Source organism: Quercus lobata, chromosome 10 (assembly GCF_001633185.2).
Source record: "Quercus lobata isolate SW786 chromosome 10, ValleyOak3.0 Primary Assembly, whole genome shotgun sequence".
NCBI lineage: Eukaryota > Viridiplantae > Streptophyta > Magnoliopsida > Fagales > Fagaceae > Quercus > Quercus lobata.
The window spans coordinates 41,167,673-41,188,546 of record NC_044913.1 but is presented as its reverse complement, the minus strand read 5'-3'; the positions used below and the strand labels follow the sequence as shown (position 1 = coordinate 41,188,546).

General features: G+C 35.3%; 2 protein-coding genes across 3 annotated transcripts; one reads left to right on the top strand and one right to left on the bottom strand.

Moving 5' to 3' along the window:
• Positions 1-1,069: 1,069 nt before the first annotated feature.
• LOC115963922 (NAD-dependent protein deacylase SRT2-like) lies at positions 1,070-8,729 on the bottom strand. Its single transcript, XM_031083166.1, has 11 exons — positions 8,458-8,729; positions 7,544-7,586; positions 7,215-7,452; positions 6,997-7,062; positions 5,971-6,016; positions 4,384-4,544; positions 4,155-4,284; positions 3,566-3,730; positions 2,798-2,925; positions 1,953-2,052; positions 1,070-1,866 (listed from the first exon to the last, which is right to left on the bottom strand). The coding sequence occupies exons 1-11, from the start codon at positions 8,503-8,505 to the stop codon at positions 1,813-1,815; spliced, it is 1,179 nt and encodes a 392-aa protein (XP_030939026.1). The 5' UTR covers positions 8,506-8,729; the 3' UTR covers positions 1,070-1,812.
• A 2,863-nt stretch (positions 8,730-11,592) lies between these two features.
• Positions 11,593-14,812, top strand: LOC115963923 (psbP domain-containing protein 2, chloroplastic-like). Of its 2 annotated transcripts, XM_031083167.1 has the most exons (4): positions 11,599-12,028; positions 12,273-12,428; positions 13,698-14,022; positions 14,455-14,802. In XM_031083167.1, exons 1-3 carry the CDS (start codon positions 11,636-11,638, stop codon positions 13,956-13,958), a joined length of 810 nt encoding a protein of 269 aa, XP_030939027.1. In that variant the 5' UTR covers positions 11,599-11,635; the 3' UTR covers positions 13,959-14,022; positions 14,455-14,802. The 2 variants fall into 2 exon arrangements, with proteins under 2 accessions (XP_030939028.1, XP_030939027.1); XM_031083168.1 differs by lacking the exon at positions 13,698-14,022 and having other exon boundaries at positions 11,593-12,028; positions 14,455-14,812.
• Positions 14,813-20,874: the final 6,062 nt, after the last annotated feature.

Below are 20,874 nucleotides of genomic sequence, written 5' to 3'. Positions count from 1 at the left end.
GTTTTGGAGTGTGAAGACTAAAGACCCATGAAATTGGCCTTTTAGACTTGTGGCTGAAGTCTTGGAAGACCAAAAACCACTCGGGTTTGGCACGGCAAATCAACAGAGTGTAGAATGGGAGGTAGATGACAGCAACTTTGCTTTGATTGGAATAATGAGGATAATTTCTGACGAGCTTCGTATTCAACACGGTGGCTCTAGCGTAGGCAATGTTGTCTGTCATTGCTACTGATTTTTACAAATAGTTGGATAGCTGAAAATGCCTGCGTTGGCGCGTTTTTTTTATTTTTTTATTTTTATGCACGCGTTTTCTGCTTTTTGGAGACAAAGTGCACTATTTAAACCGGTTTACTGTTTATATACTATTTACGGGACTAATAATCACTTTATTCAGAAAAAAAAAAAAAAAAAAAAATGGATCTTACGGTACCATTTACACATTTAAAAAATTTTTACTACAGTGTTTTCAATTTTCAGCAAAATAAGTTATATCCAAACAGACATTTTTATTAACCAAGGCTTAGGATAGTTTACTTTATTGATGATTAATCTTTGGTTTTGAAGTGAGAAGACTAAAGACCCATGAAAGTGGCCTTTTAGACCTGTGGCTGAAGTCTTGGAAGACCAAAAACCACTCGGGTTTGGCACGGCAAATCAATAGAGTGTAGAATGGGAGGTAGATGACAGCAACTTTTTTTTTATTGGAATAATGAGGATAATTTCTGACGAGCTTCGTATTCAACACGGTGGCTCTAGCGCAGACAATGTTGTCAATTATTGCTACTGATTTTTACAAATAATTCCTAAAAATTTTGCCTGCCTACAATTTTTTTTCTATTGGAATCTTATTAACCAAGGCTTAGGATAGTTTACTCGTGTGCCAAAACAACAAATATCCATATCAAGTGATATATATAGTGCCGGTTTTCCGTGAAATATGATGAATAAAAAAATGGTGAAGAATCTATGAATCCCTTAAATTTTCAGTGGACTCTTGCATTTGAGGTTCTTCTATTCGTTAATTAAATCATTTATTACCTACTTAAAAAACACACACATACAAGGAAAATAAAAAGAAGTCACTATATATCCACACATAAAATGGTGTATTTAACCCTTTACAGAAGGCAAATTGTAACTTCAACATAAAAACTGCTTGAAGAGGGCTCCCTATCTGACATGACCAAGAATTCTGATTTTTTTTAATAAATCTTCCTCGTCCCAATAAAAATCTAAACCAGCAAACTAACAAATATTATTTTTTTCAATGTTCTAAAGCAGAGATAGAGATGCTTTTCAATGCTCTCATTACAAAAAACTTTTCACTTCAATCTTCTCCACCCTAGACCAACCTTAAGACATAAGAGGCTTACAGATCAATTATCAATACTTTCTTCCTTTCTTTACCCAAGAATTGTATAAATTTTCAGGCTGTAGGCAATATATTTTGACCAAAAGAGGTGTTAATAAACCTGTAATTCCCAGTATCTTGATGTAGCCTTTAAAATCTTAAGGCTCATCTCTGTCAACTGAACTTGTAAATTCATGGGAGGGTGGCTGTGTCCTGCATCATTTCTGAATGCTAAGGAAATGAAAACATTATCCCATTTAAATGGCTCATTAAGTCAGATAACCATCCTTCAAATAGAAGTCACCTGTGTTAAGAATGATAAAAGAATAACTTAAAAATTGCAATTAATATTAGTAATTTGCTGAAACCATTCCAAGTCCATGTGGTGCCCAACAACCATCGAAATCACCATTAGACGAAAATTATATTTATGATTCAAAGGTGCGTCATTCCAAGTATAATCAAAGGAGAGCAGGGATACTGAGAGATCCCATGTCAAGCACTCTTGGCAAGATCTGTAACAATACAAGGAAAGTAAGCACTGATAAAGCCAATAACAGTGTGCAGAACTGGAGGCCAAGATGATCTCAAGAAACTATACCTCTCCTAATCGGGCATTGATCTTCAAGGGCACAATATCATCAGCCCGAGTTACACCCACGTTCACAATTGCAGTAGCTGCACCTGCCTCATGAGCAGCTCTGTGGAATTCAATGTTAAAAGCCTTTCAGCTAAAGAATAAAATACTAAGAGAAAAATGTGTGGGTGGCTCCTTCTCTATCAGCTTTATTGCTTTCTAAATCAGAATCTTGATACTAAAATCAAACAAGTCTTCTAGTACTTAATTAATCTGAGCTATACAGGATATCAAGAAGTGATTATAACATATATGTACATGGAAACGACTTATTCAGACATCAAACTGTATATTTACTCTAGCCCAAATAAACATTGATATTAAAAACCATTCATCCCTCCTGCAATGTCAATATAATCTTTGAAACACATGCAGGCTAAAATAACTCTGCAGTTTGAGCTTTAGCCACAAACTAGTACAAGCTTAAGTAAATTCAATTTTTAATATGCACAAGTAAAACAGACATAACTGCACAACGGAGGATGCATCAACAGCATTGACTTAATCCCAACAATTCGAATAGAAAATAATCATAAATTTTGTGTATTTAATTCTTGTGAAAATACATTTGCAACTGCTAAACTATGATATGTGCTGTTAATTCATATATCATTGCTCACTCTCTTCTTGACAGTGGTCCTTTATTCAATTTTATATGCTGCAGGTTTTGCTTACTAATTAGGATAGACCAAGCACAATAGAGAAAAGATACTTCCTTATGTAGAGGTATGCAGCAAGCATTGCCTATGTAATATTAAACTTTTCGCTCACTTCAATGTGAAACATGTGTGTACAAAATAAATATGTACCTGAGAAGCCGGAAAGCAGACATGGTCATCATAGATGATCCTAACACAAGAAATGCATCACATCCTTTTGCAGCTTCCATTGCCTTATCAGCTCTATCCTTGGGAACATTATCACCAAAGAAAATAACCTTCAAAGTTACCACGTAAAACAGAAGTATCAAAAAGACCACCTTAATTGAGTTTCCAATGTACTTAAGAAAAGTTATGAAATGTGTGTATAACTGCTGGGTGCAAATGAGCAGTACCCAAAAAAAAAAAAAAAAAAAAAAAAATTGAACAACACAAAAAAGAAAAATGGAAAAAATGGCCCTTATTTTATTGCATGTAATGTAATCACCCAGCCTTCAAACAATTTAAATAAATTTATAGACCTACAATGCATACTCAAGATGCAATCTCCCCTTTATTTGTACATAAAATATATAAGAACTTTTCCATAGCTTAAAGGGGACGTGTGCTCATTTGAAGGGAATAAACAGTATCAAATACTTATTTTCTAGCATGAAGATCTAGGCCATTTTTCTGAAGTTGAAAACTGCTTTTGGATCTTTCTAACTTCTTAATTCATTTTTTTTTTTAACTAACAATAACTATAATGACCAGACCCAGTCAATTCCATTATAGTTGTGTGATGGTGCCTTTGCCAGCTTGTCACATGGATATGCACCTGAGGGCCACATTCATGATCCTACTTCTGTTAAATTATGAGTGCTTTCAGAAAATGTAGACTGAAAACTTTTAATTTTATAAAAGCAAAAAAAATCTTACATCAGGTTTGAGGACACCATTGCATTTTTGGCAAGTAGGGATATGAAAATCCTCTTCCCAAAACTTTTCGTCAATTTCAATATCACCATCAGGTCTTTGCTTCATGCCAAAACTCTTGTCCGAACCAGGGTTTCCATAATCAAAACTTTCAATTGCTGCCGCCCACTGCAGTAAAAATTGAAATCTTGCTAATCAGTCATGCATCCCAAATAATATAAGAGAAAGAAAACAAGGGTTTGTGGCCAGATGAAACATTAGATTTTATTTTCCAGGCATAGACAGACAGTTAAAGGATTCATAAATTAGAAGGCCAGAAAATCTATATTTACAATGCAAAAGGATAGATCTTGCCTACAATTATATTTTTAGATCGTGAATATAGCATTGAATTCTTCTCAGAAGAACACAGCCTTCCATTGGACATAGATTAAGGCTCACTCATAAATCTCCTTCTTAAGCATAAAGAGAAGATGACAACGTTCTGAGCCAAAAAAGGTGACAATGTGAAAGTAACCAATTATGTGATATGAGAAGCCTAGATTGTTGCGACTCCAGGAAGAATAAATTACTCAAAATTAACCAAACTAACCTTTGGATTGAGCTCCTTCACTTGATCTTGAAAATAATTCCGACAAAAAGAAAATCCACAGTCTAGACAAACTACAGTATACACAGTCCCATGTAGTTCAAGTGGGTTGCTACCAGCACGATGATGCAGCCTGAAACAGAATAAATGATAAAATTAATCCCATTGGCTTTGCTCCTGACACAAGTAGAGTTACACATTTGAAAGAAAAGGACATACAACTGCTAGTTACCTGTCAACGTTTTGTGTAATCATAAATTTTATCCGGCCAGCTTTCTCTAGAGATGCTAAAGCAATATGAGCTGCACCAGGCTGTGCTGCAGTAAATCGTCTCCATCCAGCATAACTCCTTGCCCAATACCGCCTGCGGGCCCGACTTGATCGGAGAAACTCCTGTTGAGAAATTCACAATACTAACTTAAAAAAACTTGATATTTAGAAACACAAACAGCAGTAATTTACAAGATGAACATTCAGAGCTTTGATCAACTGCGTCAATGTTTTGTGAATTAATTTTAACTCTTCTTCTTCCTCCACTCAATCTTAAAAACAACGGCATGTCTTTAGAAAGGAATTGGAAATAGTCACTATAAAACATAAGATACCAGTATCATAATCCAAATTAATACTCCCTTTGTCACATAATGAGTGACCCAGTTGGAACATGCACAAATTTAATAAAAAACAGAAGAAAAAATAAAACAATCTTTTTGTATAACTTTCCAATTTTTTCCTATTAAGATTAATCAACACATAAATTGAGAGACATGCATTAGATGTATTGTGGGAAAGAAATTCCTTGATAGTTGGAATGGAAATATATTATGGGACAAAAAAAAAATGTGAATTGAGCACTCATTATGGAATTGAGGAAGTAGTAACTAATGAAAATATGCCAAATTATTGGGGCCATTGGTTTGAATAGATGATTATTTTCATGTTCTTAGCATGTTCATTGAGTTCTGAATAATATTAAATTTATCCAAATATAACTTATATGCTACTAAGCCTCCCTATTTAGTCTTGCTCTTTTCAATAAACCTTCAAAATTAAATGTGTGATCCCTCCTTATTAAAAATTGATTTAGGCTGTGACAACTTGCAGCTGAATATATAGAGGGAAAGAAATTAAGAAGAAGAAGATTTAATGCCAAGAAAATTGTAGCAAAACTGGCGCCTTTTGGTGTTTTCAACACAAACATCCAAGGCTCAAATCCCTTCTCCTCCCAACTATTGATTTATAAAAATAAATAAAAAGGGAGGATTTAAGAGAGAAGATGAAACAGGTTGGAGGGATGGAACGGATCAGAATATAAGAAAAGCAAGAAAGTAGAGAGGAGAGTATATCCGAGAGGATTAGGGGTATAGAAAGCGATGAGATATAGAGAAATATCACACCAAGAAAAAGAGAGCAAGATGAATAAGGGAGCAGTGCACCAGAAAAGAAAAAATGAGATAGCAAGGCAAGAGGGGAGACCAAAAAAAAAAAAACTAAACATATAGAAAAGTTTAAAAAAAAAAAAAAAAAAGTACTCATCTATTTTACTCCTTTACTGAATCAGAAAGATGCCTTCTAAAGGCTTTGCAGTACTTGGGGAACAGGAAAGTATACTCTAGATCTATAAATTGTCCTTATAAAAAGATACATCAAGACCTACGTCTCCTACTTCAAGCATTGAAGAAAGTTTAAAAATATAAATATTACAGAAATCACTAAAACATTTTCCTAATATATCTAAATACTTTTGTGGGGTAATCGTAATACAAAAAAAACATACTGCTATAGGGGATAAATATCACAGCACATGCCTTCAGATCACCTGATGAGTAATTGGTTTGAAACCAGAACTATAAGCACCATTGGGGCTGCAACATGATAAAAATAAATAAATAAACAAATAAGCCGATATTATTTAAAAAGTAGAAAAATATTACCATTTAGGGAAAATAAGGAAAAAAAAAAAGATTTGGCATTTGATAAACTTTAAAAGGAAGCATCACTTTACAGGTATGATTAATTCCACCACAAAGCCTTAAAAATATATTTAGTGTGACATATTGAGCGCAAGAGCACTTTAATCAACCCAAAGCCCACTCCAAAAAAATAATAATAATAACAATAACGTTTGTCTTTCTTTTTTTTTTTTTTTTTTGCTAAACACAATAAGATTTGTCTTGGGACTTGGGTTAATGCTAAACCGCATAATTACATGAACCAGAGGCTTATGCAGTTACGTATATTCAATCTAACAGAAGAGTGATTTTTTTGTCCTGTGATAAAATCACAAATGAGAAAAAAATAATATTGAGATAATAGGTGAGTCTACCTCTAACAGGGGCTTGCTGAACAAATTTGTATGAAAACTGAGATAGCTAGATTCATTTTCTTTGTTGATGACAACCAGCTACCAAAATGCAGCATAGGCCACAAACATCATATAAGAGTACACATATTAAACAGTATTGGAAGCCTATAAAACCTTTGATATTCATATGGATAATTGATATGATTTGAAAGGTACAGCAATAGTCAAAAGAAAATGCGGATTGACTGGATCAATGAGACAATTGAGAAGAAGTATCAACTATTACAAACAATTATGCAAAATAATTGAAAATGTTTTGGGTAGAGTCTATATATGCCAATGAACAAAGAGCACATGCTTGATGTGATCAATATTAGGTGCTGCATCAGCAACATTAAAAGGTCTTTATTAGAAACATATAAAACACAAAGGTAGAAACATCCTTTAGTTCTGTGTGCTTATGTGAAATAGTAATTTGGGAAAAGTTTCAAGAAATTTGTGGATCTTATAAGCTTACAAGAACCAAAGAGGAGGTAGAACCTTCTATAATCAGGAATTCCACATTCTGTACTGATTCCAGCCCCCGTTAATACCATGAGCTTGTTACTGCACGATAGCAAATAACCAATGAAACAGAATCTGGCAAGAAAACAATTAAAAAAAGAGCTAAAAACTAAGCACTAGGATTCATAAGATAAATTTCATAAGAAACCTGGAAGTTTAAAATATAACTATATATGAGAACATCTAAGATTGACCTTTGATCAAAGAATTGATATAAACGGTTGATATCACTAGTGCTAGGAGGATCTGAATCAGGAACCAACTTCTTGTCCCTCAAAAAGTTTGAAGGTGCTCTTTCTCCTCTCCCTGATGAGGTCCCAGGAAATGAGATCCGGCATGAAGTTTTAACAGACTTTATAGAGCCCTGAAACAAAATGACTCTTCTTCCTCTACTTGGAGATTTCCAATTACTGTGACTTGATTGAGGAAAACCTAAAAATAAAAAAGAAATTTATACAGAACATAAGAAAGAAATTTATCTAATAACGCTAAAGAATTTGATGGATGGCATGGGCATACTTGCCTGTCATAATTCTCCCCAGCACTTCACTTGCACTTCTAGAGGTCTGCTTATCCAAAGTGAATAATTCAGTATTAAAAAAATTCAATCCACAACTGAACAGATTCATGGAGAAATGATGCCAAAATAACATATCAAACAGTACAGACTACTTTTCTTGTAGACTCAAATGGATAGGCATATATGAATTTTGATGAAATTTTATTCAAAGAAGCTTCTGCAGAATGTACATTTCATTTGTCCACTATAATAAAATCTCCAATCATTATTTTTGAGAACTAAAAGTTATCAATATACTCCTCAGATACGTTCGCATAAGATTGTGAATGGAGTTCTTATTTGCTTTCAATTCAACTATTTGGTACAATTCCTTTTTGACATTTTTTTTCTATACTCAACATTTGATGTAATCTAGACCAATCTAAAATACACCTAAATAAATTCTTCTCTTTGGAGCTGTATACAAAATAATTTGACAATGATGAAAGATAAAAGGGTCTCCACTTATAACTTATGGTTATAGCAATGATTTCATCAAATGTGAAGTAGTATTTTATAAATTCCAGTGCCCATTTCCAAACTTGAACCAACACATCATTCTCTTTCCTTCTCATCTCTCATCTCCACCTCAAAAAAAAAAAAAAAAAAAAAAAAAAAAAATCCTTAACTAGAAGTGTTATGATTCTCCTTCAAAACCCAGAAATGCCTACGCTACTATTGTTGAAGCAAATACAAATGGACCCTTTGGCTGCTCTTTGGTTTGGAAAATAGAATAGCTGAGTGAATCAAAAATACAGATGAACTTCATGAGCAATATTCATTATTTTTCACAAAAATCTTTTTTTATTTATTTATTTAAATATAGCAGAATGGTAAAGATTAGAGGAAATTAAAGAGAAGAAAGTATTGGAACTTACAGAGAAGAAGAGTGGGTGAGAATGCAAACGCATGAGCATAGAAGCCATTTGGTTGGTTGGCGTTTTGAATATCTGATTATTTCTTCAGCAACATTTAAGGTGGTCGGATTATGGCAAAAGGAGAAGAGGTTATTTCGTTGAGTTTGTGGTTGTGGGTCTATATTCCTTATTATTATTATAAAGATGTGTTTGTTTTTGACAATAGAAAGAATCATTGGAGAAATCGAACTGTTTCTCACTTTCTTTGTCTTCACAATTTGGTCCACTACCACTTGAATTGGGTGACACTTGTTTTCCCACGCTGCATAGGTCTCCACCCATCAATTTCGAAAAGTCAGGGACTTGTAATTATGACTTAATGCTGAATTAAGTTAGAGCATCCGCTCCCCTCATTAAAAAAAAAAAAAAAAGTTAGAACATCCTGAAAATTGCAATTTTACTCTATTTTTCTGTTTCAAAAAAAAAAAAAAAATCACTTTATCACTTATACTATATCATTTTACAATTCCAACATCCTAAAACTCTATTATTTTACCATTTTATTAAAATATTATTTTTTAAGTCCAGAAGGCAAACATAAAAAACATTTTTTTCATTCGTCCTCTCTCATTTTTTTCATTCCTCTCTCTCTTTCTCTCTCTCTCTCTCTCTCTCTCTCTCTCTCTCCTGTCTCACTTCTATGTTACTTATCTGAGTTTGATTATACTTTGGTTCGTGCCTGTGAGATCGTGGGTCTGTGCCTCGGTTGTGGATCATGGGTCTGTGCTCCAGTTGTGGATTGTGGGTTATGAATCGTGAATTCGTGATATGGGTTTTTGTTGGTTGTGCCTCGGTGGGTTTTTGTTGGTTATGGGGGTTAGATTTGTGGGTTTGATCGTGCTCGATGGCGTCGCCGTCGATTTGGCCATGGGTTATGGGTGTCACCATCGGTGTGGCCATGGGCCATGGGTTGTGGTTGTGGTGCTGGGTTTTTTTTGCTTGGGTTGCTGGGTAGCGATGGTGGTTCGGTGTCTGGCTACAGCGGTGGTTCGATGTCTGATCTGTGGTGCTGGGTTGGCTGTGTTATGGGTTGCAGTCTGGTAAAGCTTCAACAATGGAGAGACAGAGATGAGAGACGTGTGAATGAGAGAGAAAACTGATATTTAGATAAAATATTAATATTTTGGGTAAACTGAATATTTGGTCCTTATCCTTTGTACTATATTTCAATTTGGTCCCTAACCATTCAATTGTGTCAATTTGGTCCCTAACTTTTCAGTGCCGTGTCAATTTAGCCCTTATCGTTATATCTTGAATGAAAATTGCTGACATGACAATCGGTCAAAATAAAATTTTAGTTTATTGTCACATCAACGGAAGCTAATTTTTTTATTTTGACCATTAGACATATCATCAATTTTCATCCAAAAGATAACAGTAAGGACTAAATTGACAGTGTACTGAAAGGTTAGAGACCAAATTGATACAATTGAAAGGTTAGGGATTAAATTGAAATATGGTGTATAGGATAGAGACCAAAAACGTAGTTTACCCTAATATTTTCTTTTGCAATTGTGTTATAGTAGAATTGCACTGTAGAACAATTGCAAAAAAAATTGCAATTGTTGGCTTTTACAATTCCAGATGCTGAGGTTTGTGGGCTTGAAATGCCATATTTTCTTTGGCATTTGTAATTCCTAGTGCTAATGCTCTTAGTTAGTTATAGTAAATTAGTAATAGTAGTTTCTCAAAAAAAAAAAAAAGTTATATTAATAGTATATACGATAAGAATTGAGATGAGTTTCCATGCTGTAGTAGGAGTTCTGCATTATCTACTAGAGACTAGAGAACTCATTTACCTTAACTAAATTGTCATACAATTTTATTTTTTTATTTTTTTGGAAATCATACTTTACCCCTCTAAACTATATTTTTCTTACACTTACATTTTAAACTATAATAATACACACTTACCTTTCTAAACTATATTCTTTTATACACTTACCCCTCTAAATTATGAGATTGCACACTTATTTCCATGGGTAACAGTTTAGGCAAGTATATGCAATCTCATAGTTAAGAAAGCAAGTATTACGCAGGTAATAATTTAAGAAAATAAGTGTGTATTTTCATAATTTATGAGGATAAGTGTAAAAGGGTATATAGTTTAGGGAGTAAAGTATCTTCTCTTCTTCTTTTTTTTTTAATGAGAACTCTAATAGGATTTGTTTTTCTATTGATTATGCCAAATAAATATAATGTTTTTGGTGTTTTGTTTTGTATTTTTTTTTTCTTTCGATGGTTAAATAAAAAGATATTTTTCTTTTCGTTTACCTCTATAAAAAGAGCTAGGCCGGTATTGTTAAGCTAAGAGGGAACATGGTTTTTTTTTTTTTTGGTTAATATTGAAATTTGATTTGAAGCTTGGAACATATAACATTTTGATTATTCATTTTTTTTTTAAAACTACTTTGAGGAGTAATTTTTTTTAATAAGTCATTGTGGTTATGAGTGCTTTTTTAATATATGCGTATAGTTCGACTTTATTTTTTAAAATGTATAAAAATTTTATTTAATAACACATTTTAATGCACTTTAACCACTGTCTCACAAAAGCCATAAAAGACATAAGAGCATTCATATCAGTTCGTGCAAATTTTTTTTTCTATTTTAGTATAAGAACCTACTTGTTCTATGTTACTTAACCACTTTTCAAAAAACACACTACATATTATCTATTTTAAACTCTATTTTATTAAAATATTAAATTTTCTTAATTTTTTAAATTGTTTCTGTTTCTTCACATACCACAATCACTCTCTTCTTTCATCGTCAAAAAACATATGAAAATTTTTTTTAAAGGAAAGAAAATTTGAAATGTACAATAACTATGCTCGTGTATATTTACACAACATGCTATTTATGCGTATGTACATATTAGGGCTAATATTTTTTTTTTAATTGACCAATGTTAGAACAAAAAACTTACACAATTTTTCATGTGACAGGTTATGAGTGACAGAAAAAATATGGTAAGCTCATGTGGATCCAGAATTTTATTACACAGCTATTGTCACACAGGGATAAAAATTATGTAAGTTTTTTTTTGTTACTAGCATTTTTCTGAAATCTGTGGGCAGGCCCAACAACGTGTTAAAAAGGCCCTCATCATCTCCAACGAACGAGTAGAGTTAAAGTAATGGCTTTGCAAATTTGGTTCCCTCTCTTCAACCATTACCACAACCACAATCTCTGTAAACATGATAGATATGGTCCAACATTGATGTCTTCTCCCAGAACCCTCTTCTCAGTTTCATTGCCCAAAGCTTCTCTTTCATCAACTCAACAACACAGCTCAGATAGCACTCATTATTTGAATTTGAATATTAATAATAACAACACTCACAAAGCAACTCAACTTGGTTTTTTGAGCAAGAGGAGGAACCTCAACCTAGTAATTCTTGCATTGTTTTCAAATGGGTTTTTGCCAAACATGACAACAAAGCCCATTTTGGCTGAAGAATTGCAGCTCCAAAGGTACATAGATCCCAAGGAGGGTTTCACTCTCCTCAGACCCTCTTCTTGGATCAAGGTACTACCTTTCTTAGATTAAATTATTAAATTCGCAATTTTCTAAGAACTTAAAGCTTTTGGAATGGTTGGTAATTTATTATGGTTTCATAGCAAGAGGTTCCCAAAGCCTCTTAAATTCATCATTTTCTAATAGCTTAAGTTTTGGGACAATTGGTAATTTATAGTATGAGCATACAAACCAACAGACAGACACACTTTCAGTAATGTTGTTTGTATAATTGAGGTTGGTTTTGTGTGGATAGGTTGATAAGGCAGGGGCAACTGTTCTGTTTGAAGAGGCTAATAAGGGAAGTAACAATGTTGGGGTTGTGGTAAACCCAGTTCGTCTTACAAGCCTTGGAGAGTTTGGGACTCCTCAATTTGTAGCCGAAAAGCTTATACAGGCCGAAAGGCGCAAGGTAACTTTTTTTGTTTAAATGCTGCTTTCTGGTGGGTATTGTATGTAATTGCTTCAAATGTGGAAGAAAGGAGATTTAAATTGAATGAAGTTCTTTGTTGATTCTTAGTGAAATGGTAAAAGCAAATCCAAATGGACACATGAAAAAAAGAATAGGATGGGCAATAAAAGGGTAAAACCACATTTTTAAAGATTAGATATTTTCATAATTAGAGGGAGACCTTTGCTTTAGTTTTGTGCGAGCACTTCTGGCTGTTGTTTCACTTTTTCACTAGGTTAATTAATATTTCTGTGTTTTTCTCGCTTAATTAACACCTCGTTGTTCCAGATGTTTTCATCTTGGTTTAAAACTCTAATTGCACTGCCTGCTTAAGATTGAAACACAACTTGATATTTTTTGCTGTGTGTAAACTTGATCTTTTTTGTTGCGTGAAAACTTTTGGTTGGTAATTGAAGCACCACTATGGCTCTATCCATCTCAATGAGCCATCAAATGCAAATATCTTTATTCTTTCAAGATAACTTTATGCTTCATGCTTGGATGTAAATTATGTAATCACTAGTGATTATTTGGTGTAAATATTTTCAACTTTTGAATGGAAAGGATTTTTAAATAGATGGTTGGTTTAAATAAGAGGAAGAACTTTCATTTGGATAACTTGAAATGGTTAATTGTTTTTATCATAGCCAATGAGCTCTAGCTCAATTGGCACCTCATTCCCTTATGAGTTCTAGGTGGAGAGTGTGAGGTTATGGATTCAAGATCCATTGGATGCTTGTGTAACTTACCAATCCAAAATCATGTTTCTTTTACAAGTATCAGTTGAAACAAGTGGAAGGGGACAAGTAAAGCTTCTATGACAGAAAGTTTACATTAGGTTCTTTCATCAATCCAGATATTTTCACTTATTTTACCCATGTTCTTTTGAGCATGATTAACCCTTATTTTATACCAATTCCACTTTGGGGACCCAAAAGGCTTCACTGGTCTGTTATCTACATTTGACTGCTTTTGGGTGTAAAGTGCTATCTATGACTGATTGGCGGATTGAATGTCAGAACAGAACATAGGAAGTTTCAGTTGGAGAAACAATTAAAGTCAAGCATGTGCCACCTCAGTAATAGTCCTTGGATGTTTTTTTATGAGTCATGGCTTAATTATGCTTGGTTGAGTTTGCTGCATCTCTTCTCTCTCTCTTTTTTTTTCAACAGTTCTCTTGTTGTATAAGGAAATTCAAGGCAAACAGTCATGAGTCCTTTTCTCATATAGGAAAGTACAAATGATGCTGAGGTGATTTCAGTTGCGGAGAGATCTGGCCAGGGAGGCTCACAAGTGTATGAGTTTGAGTACAAGGTTGACAGCACCAGGGGAGGGATGAAAAGGATCTTCTCAGCTGTATTTGTGGCCTCTAAGAAACTCTACCTCTTAAATATTACTCACTCAGACAAACCAGATAGTCCTCTTGATGTCCACACCAGAATGATGTTGGAGCAAGTTCTTCATTCCTTTGATGCAGCACCCCAGACATAAAATCACAACATGTGTCATGGAAACTTCATTTTTCTATGTCTTTGCTTGATCTTCAAAAGCAAAGGTAATGCCAATCACTTGTCTTGTATTCAGTTTATGTTGGAAGCAAGGATATTGGAAGCTTGCTTGATGAAGTAGTAAATGAGTGTTCTGAAACCACATCAACATGATTAAAGCCTACTACACTTTTTCCCCAGTTCAATTCTAGCTTAAATATTCATTACTGAAATCAAAGGAAAAAAAGATGAGGTAGTGTTGAAAACTTGTTGCCAATGTTCTTGTGGATTCCACTAGTGAGATCTAGACATACATTCATTGATAAATATAACTGATACATATATGCATGCATATATTCATAGTTATAGCAGTTATTGGTCTACTTCATGGTTCATTCACTTGGGCCATGAAAATAACTTAAAATATGTGAATAATCACACTACGTAGTCGACCCCATTTAGAAATACATCTCGGTTCACCAATCATTTTTTTTATTCAGATGGAAATGCTCTAGAATGGAAGTAACCTTTGCTGGTAGATTCAAATGGCAGAAAAGTATCTTTTGTGGCATTCATCAAGAGAAGAATCATCCTTTAAGGATTTAACCATCCTTTCAAGTTATGAGAAGACCATGACGGGTATCACTAAATCCCTGATTATTCATTTTTGTTAATAAGAAATCAGTTAAATGGGCTTAAGTTGTAAAGTAACACAGGTGTGCTATTTTTGTCTAATATTTCTTATTCAAGATTTCTTCAGCAAATGCCTCTAGGCTTTTTGTAAATTGTATCATGTATTCCAAGTTTATTGGTCATTCTTTCAACAATAACAAAAAAAAAAAAAAAAAGGGTTTGTTCCAAGTTTGTTGACTTGTGCTGTGGTGGTAGTTGTAACATCCATATCTATAGCTGCTAGTGCTACTATCCCTATTGTTATTATTGAAGTAGAACAAGTTTGATACTAAAACTGATGCAGTACAAAATTCTCTAAAGAAGTTTGCAAGAGAAACAAAACTGAAAAATATGATAAATTAATAAATCAACACCTACGCTTATTTGGAATCTGCATCAGGTGGGATAGAAAACCTAGGAATTGGCATGGGTTGGCTAAAGTTGAACCATTAGAAAAACTCCAACTTAGATTTTATTTATCATAAACTTGTCTCCATCTGAGTACATTAACACGCATATATAGACTATTAGGACTAAATTCTAATTCTAATGACTTGGGTAAAAGCCTAATTATTGAATATGAAAGTAATCTTGGTTTAAGAAATTAAATAAAATACTAAAACCTAATTAGTCAATAGGAGCTAAGGAAAAAAAAAATATATGATTGACCTCTAAAATTGAATAAAACTAAATTAAAATAAAATCCTATTTGCATTTCCCACATCATACTAAGTATCTAGTGCAACTTGCTGCCTAATTGACCATGTTTTAATTATGTCAAATACCATTGCCGACTGAAGTAATATAAAGAAGACTTGTTTTGGGCACACACGAGGATTAAAAGCCTGGTGGACCATTGGATTTCACATTGCACCAAGTCTTGTCTTGATAGTTGAAGTATTCAAATTATGTGCTTAAAGATTAAATATAAGATCGAATATTCAATCAAGAATCAAAATCTTCCCAACCAACCAGTGACATTAAAACTACTCATTTGGAAATTTTATTAATTGAAAAAAGATCATTGCATCTTCGGATTCTAGCAAACCAAAAATATCCACGAAGTCTTAATGCCAATTTCAAACGATGGAATTTTGATACACTTTTCATAAGAATAAAGAGGTGCCTTAGTTGATGAGCCAAATAGAGCCATCAAGCTGAGGAGACATCTAATAGAACACTAATAAGTAATAAGGAATGAAATTAAATAAAATGTAAATTGATTTTTTTGAAATTTTTAGAAAATACAAAGGACTCGTGGCAGAAACTTAGGCCTTTAGTAGTTTCGTTTAGTATAACCAAATGACATACAATGAAGAGTTTTTAGGGGCTGAACTTCTCTGAAATTTGACTTAATAATAATTAATGAGATTAATTATAATATTAATTTTTTTAAGATTAAACAATATTTAAAAAAAATTAATGAGATAAATTATAATATTAATTTTTTTTTAGATTAAACAATATTTAAAAAAAATTAAAGGACAGTAGATGGATTTGGGCCTCTGAGCTTCAATTTTTATATTTTTACTGATATTAATTGAGTTTTTTAGATTAAACAATCTTCAAAAAGAGAGAGAGAAGAGAGAGAGAGAGAGAGAGAATGGATGGATTTGGGCCTTTGAGCTTCTCAATGTTTATATTTTTACCATCAGTGTATTTGCGTGATGCATTGTTTAAATAATAAAATGAATGTGTTTGACAAATAATAATAATATGAAATATATATATTGTGGGGGTAAAAGGCTAATAGGCCTATATCGATGTCTACACTGGACCAGGGGTCCAGCCCAAGGAAAAATCTCTCCTCGGCCATGGAGAATCCTCCTCGGATGGATATAGCAGAAGGTAAACGAGGCAACATATGATCAGTAGCGACACTCCATATCATTCCACAGGACAGGGAAAGCTCGAAAAGCAGGAAAGATAACGAAGAAAATAGAAGCGTCTAAGGAAAAGGCTGTCATTATTGCATTCAGTGCCTTATACCTGACACGACCATACTTCTATATCCTTACAATCACTCTCAACAACTGGAGGGAGGTGCTGATGGGACAAGCACTTACCCTAGAGACCCCACTGAGGAGGAAGAAAACGACTATAAAAAGGGGTAAAGAGGAAGAACAAGGGAGGGAGAGACTCCCTAACACACCAGAGGCACTAGAAAAAGCTCCTCGGATCTTGCCGATGACTAATTCTCTCTGGTAAACTTGGCCCATGAGGAATACCGTGATGGTCGTTGTCCACACACTAAAGCCCAGCTCTTTGGCCCACTCTCTACAAATTCATTGTATTGGGTTCACTGGTCTAAGGGTCCATGCATCTTGGGCTTGACTTGGAAAATATGTCCCTACAATTGGCGCCGTTTGTGGGAAGAGCTTATGCGTTAACAAGTGCAACGGCTAATCACGGTGGGATCAAGCTCCTGCCAGTAGGAGTCCATCAGGAAGACCGTTATGGCGGTGGTACCAGCTACACGAAAGCCTCCCCATTATTTCCTAAAACACACTGTTGTTGTCTTAATTCGGTTTCCACTCAAGCCCACACTTCGAAGCGTTGATTACGTGGGAAGGGTTGTTAAGCGAAACGTGCTCCTATGGTCTTCTGACGTCAGACGTGTGCCCCGAACACTTGACAAGGGGCTAATTCTCGCGGGCCTAATAGTCCAGTCCGCTAAATCCCCTACGGAGAGAGAAGTTGATGGCCAAACCAAAAGCATAAGTGCTAGACAGAACCAAGGTCTTGCATGGTCCTCGGACTCAAGCCTCTGGGGAAACTACACACTCTAACAGCTTAAGCCCAAGTACTAGACAGAACCAAGGCCTTGCATGGTCCTCGGATTCAAGCTTATAGGGAAACTACATACTCTAACAGCTTAAGCCCAAGTGCTAGACAGAACCAAGGCCTTACATGGTTCTCGGACTCAAGCCTATAGGAAAACTACACACTCTAACAGCTTAAGCCCAAGTGCTAGATAGAACCAAGGCCTTGCACGATCCTTGGACTCAAGCCTATGGGGAAACTACACACTCTAACAGCTTAAGCCTAAGTGCTAGACAGAACCAAGGCCTTGCATGGTCCTCGGACTCAAGCCTATGGGGAAACTACATTCTAATAGCTTAAGCCCAAGTGCTAGATAGAACTAAGGCCTTGCATGGTCCTCGGACTCAAGCTTATGGGGAAACTACATTCTAACAGCTTAAACCTAAGTGCTAGACAGAACCAAGGCCTTACATGGTCCTCGAAGTCAAGCCTACAGGAAACTAGCAACTTCAAGAAGGGCCTGAGTCTTAGGCATAATGGAGATATTACATGGTCCTCGGCCTTCGGCCTTATGGAAACTAACACACAATGGTGCCTTTCTGTGTTTAGACCAGGTACAGTCATGCCTCGGTCCTCAGACCATATACCCAAAACAAGTTAAAGTTACGAATATCATTGGAAACGCGGGAAAGAACCCTAGTACCTAGCGACCCCCTCGGACAGTTTATTTCGGATTACATATCCTTAAGCGATCATTCTGTCCACAATACGGAACGTGCGGCTGTTATCCAGGTTAGTCTTGTATAGTTAACTTATTTAAAGTTGGCACTGTTGTACTTGTTGATTTCGATAAATAACTCTACTGATGAAGGCATCGGTTCTAAGTACGGTTCAAAAGAAAAAACACCAATACATCCATTCACAAGATAATTATTACAAAAGAGAAAGGATACGTAAAATGCGATAAAATCATCTTTTATTAGATATAGAGATAGTACAATATACATAAAGGGGCTTAGACAAGCCTGTAATCATAAGCTAACTAAAAAGAATATATATATATATATATATATGTATGTATATATATATATAAAATACACGGGGACGATAGACCCTTCAATTTTGTTCTAACAATGACTAGGCAAGTCTGCATGGCACCAATGATGGAAGAGAAGAAAAAGCAGAGGCATTTGGGTGGCATCAGTGATGGAAGAGAAGAAGAAGCAGAGGCGTTTGGGTGGCACTAGTGATAGAAGAGAAGAAAAAGCAGAGGCACCTGGGTAGCACTAGTGATGGAAGAGAGGAAGAAGCGGGGATGCCCAATCCCCATACCTACTCTAGCAGTAACTGAGCAAGTATCATTCTTGCAGCAATCGAGCAAGTATCAGATTTTGACTGAAAGAAGAAGAGGCTCCTTTCTTGCCTTTTCAAGGAGAAAAAAGGCCTTGAGCCTTTGTCTCCCTTGTCCTGACCAGGCCATTCTGAATCTCGGAGATACCCAAGGCTTCTGAAGAGGGTTTTGTTCTTTCATCTTCACCCTAACCATGATCATTTCACTCCCAAAATCTCAGTCACTCTCATAGCAGGGACTTTAGGAACATTTGAGGAGTTAAAAACCTGAAAAACTCAAGGCTCTGCAAATAAAGGGGGACTGTCTCCCACTGCGCGTCTTATGTAGGGAACCAATCTGGATGCAATCAATTCCCCCCAAATCTCCAGGAAAAAATTACAAACAAGGTCAATCTCGCTCGAACTCCAAAGTAGTCTTCAGTCGTTGGATTTAGGTCACCTTGTGAAAGGGCTCTAATTAAAGTATGCCTTGTGCACCGAAATGACAGGGACGTGGCTTAGATAGACTAAAAGAATGTCTCACAGCCAGGAACGCGCCTCAAGCAAACGAAGAGACTCTGGCATTAATGGAAGGCAAGACTTGGGAAACCGTGACACAGGCTCGATGTCACAAAAACCCTCCTATCCGTTCAAGGAATCGGACAGTAGGATTTTGAGGGGCAATTGTGGGGGGTAAAAGGCTAATAGGCCCATATCGATGTCTACACTAGGCCAGGGGCCTAGCCTAAGGAAAAATCCCTCCTCGGCCATGGAGAATCCTCCTCGGATGGATATAGCAGAGGGTAAGAGAGGCAACATATGATCAGTAGCGACACTCTATATCGTTCCACAGGATTGAAAGCACGAAAAGCAAGAAAAGATAACGAAGAAAACAGAAGCGTCTAAGGAAAAGGCTGTCATTATTGCATTCAGTGCTTTGTGCCTGATACGGTCATACTTCTGTGTCCTTACAACCACTCTCAACAACTGGAGGGAGGTGCTGATGGGACAATCACCTACCCTAGAGACCCCACTAAGGAGGAAGAAAACGACTATAAAAAGGGGGTAAAGGGGAAGAACAAGGGAGGGAGAGACTCCCCAACACACCAGAGGCACCAAAAAAAGCTCTTCGGATCTTGCCGAGGACTAATTATCTCTGGTAAACTCGGTCCATGAGGAATACCGTGATGGTCGTTATCCATACACTAAAGCACAGCTCTTTGGCCCACTCTCTACAAATTCATTGTATCGGGTTCACTGATCTAAGGATCCATGCATCTTGGGCTTGGCTTGGAAAACGTGTCCCTACATATATATATATATATATTAAAGTATTAGCTAAATTAATACAAATTAGATAATACTTTTAGAATTGCTTTGCATTGATTATAATTTTTGGAATCAAAAATTGAAATCAAATAAATTAAGTGGCTTTTCTAAAAATTTATAATTTTTTTGCTAGTAGGGAGTAGCGGTTGGAGCCTACATTAAGTTCTGGCATAAACTAATAATTCGTTCCATGGCATAATAAACTATTATTTCGTTTAGATGAAATCAGATTCTATCTTATTATAATAAATATAATATGATTCGTTGATCATGCTTGATCTTTTTCAGCAGTGTGCAAGTACTGGAACTTCCCGAATGACTTTTCTTGATGGACTTGAAGAAAGGTTTAATTTATATGATATAATATGTAGCCTTTATGAATCAGTGGCATCCACTTCCTTCTGATCAGCCTTAATTAGTTTCAAGATTCAATCTCTCGTGCCTTAGAATATATGTATGCATATCCTAACAGCCAGCCTTGTGAGTTGACTAATGGCATAAGATGAGGAGAGATCCCAGTAACACTGGAATGGCATGCTTTGATTTATACTTTTTTTCCCCCTTGAAATCATGAGAGTGTCAACTATCACCAGTATTTTGATATCTCTCTTTTGGCATTTGTTAATGGGTGTCCTTATGTACCCGTTAAGGTTACATTAAATATATTAAAATACTTTTACTTATTATGAGTTCGAGATAGACAAAGAGTGGTGAGACACTTGTGTTGTGTGTCATGAAAGTATAGAAATATGATTGCAGCTTGACTAATACATTAGATGCTTCCTTATCGAATAACTTAGGAATTTGGACACCGATAAAATTGACCT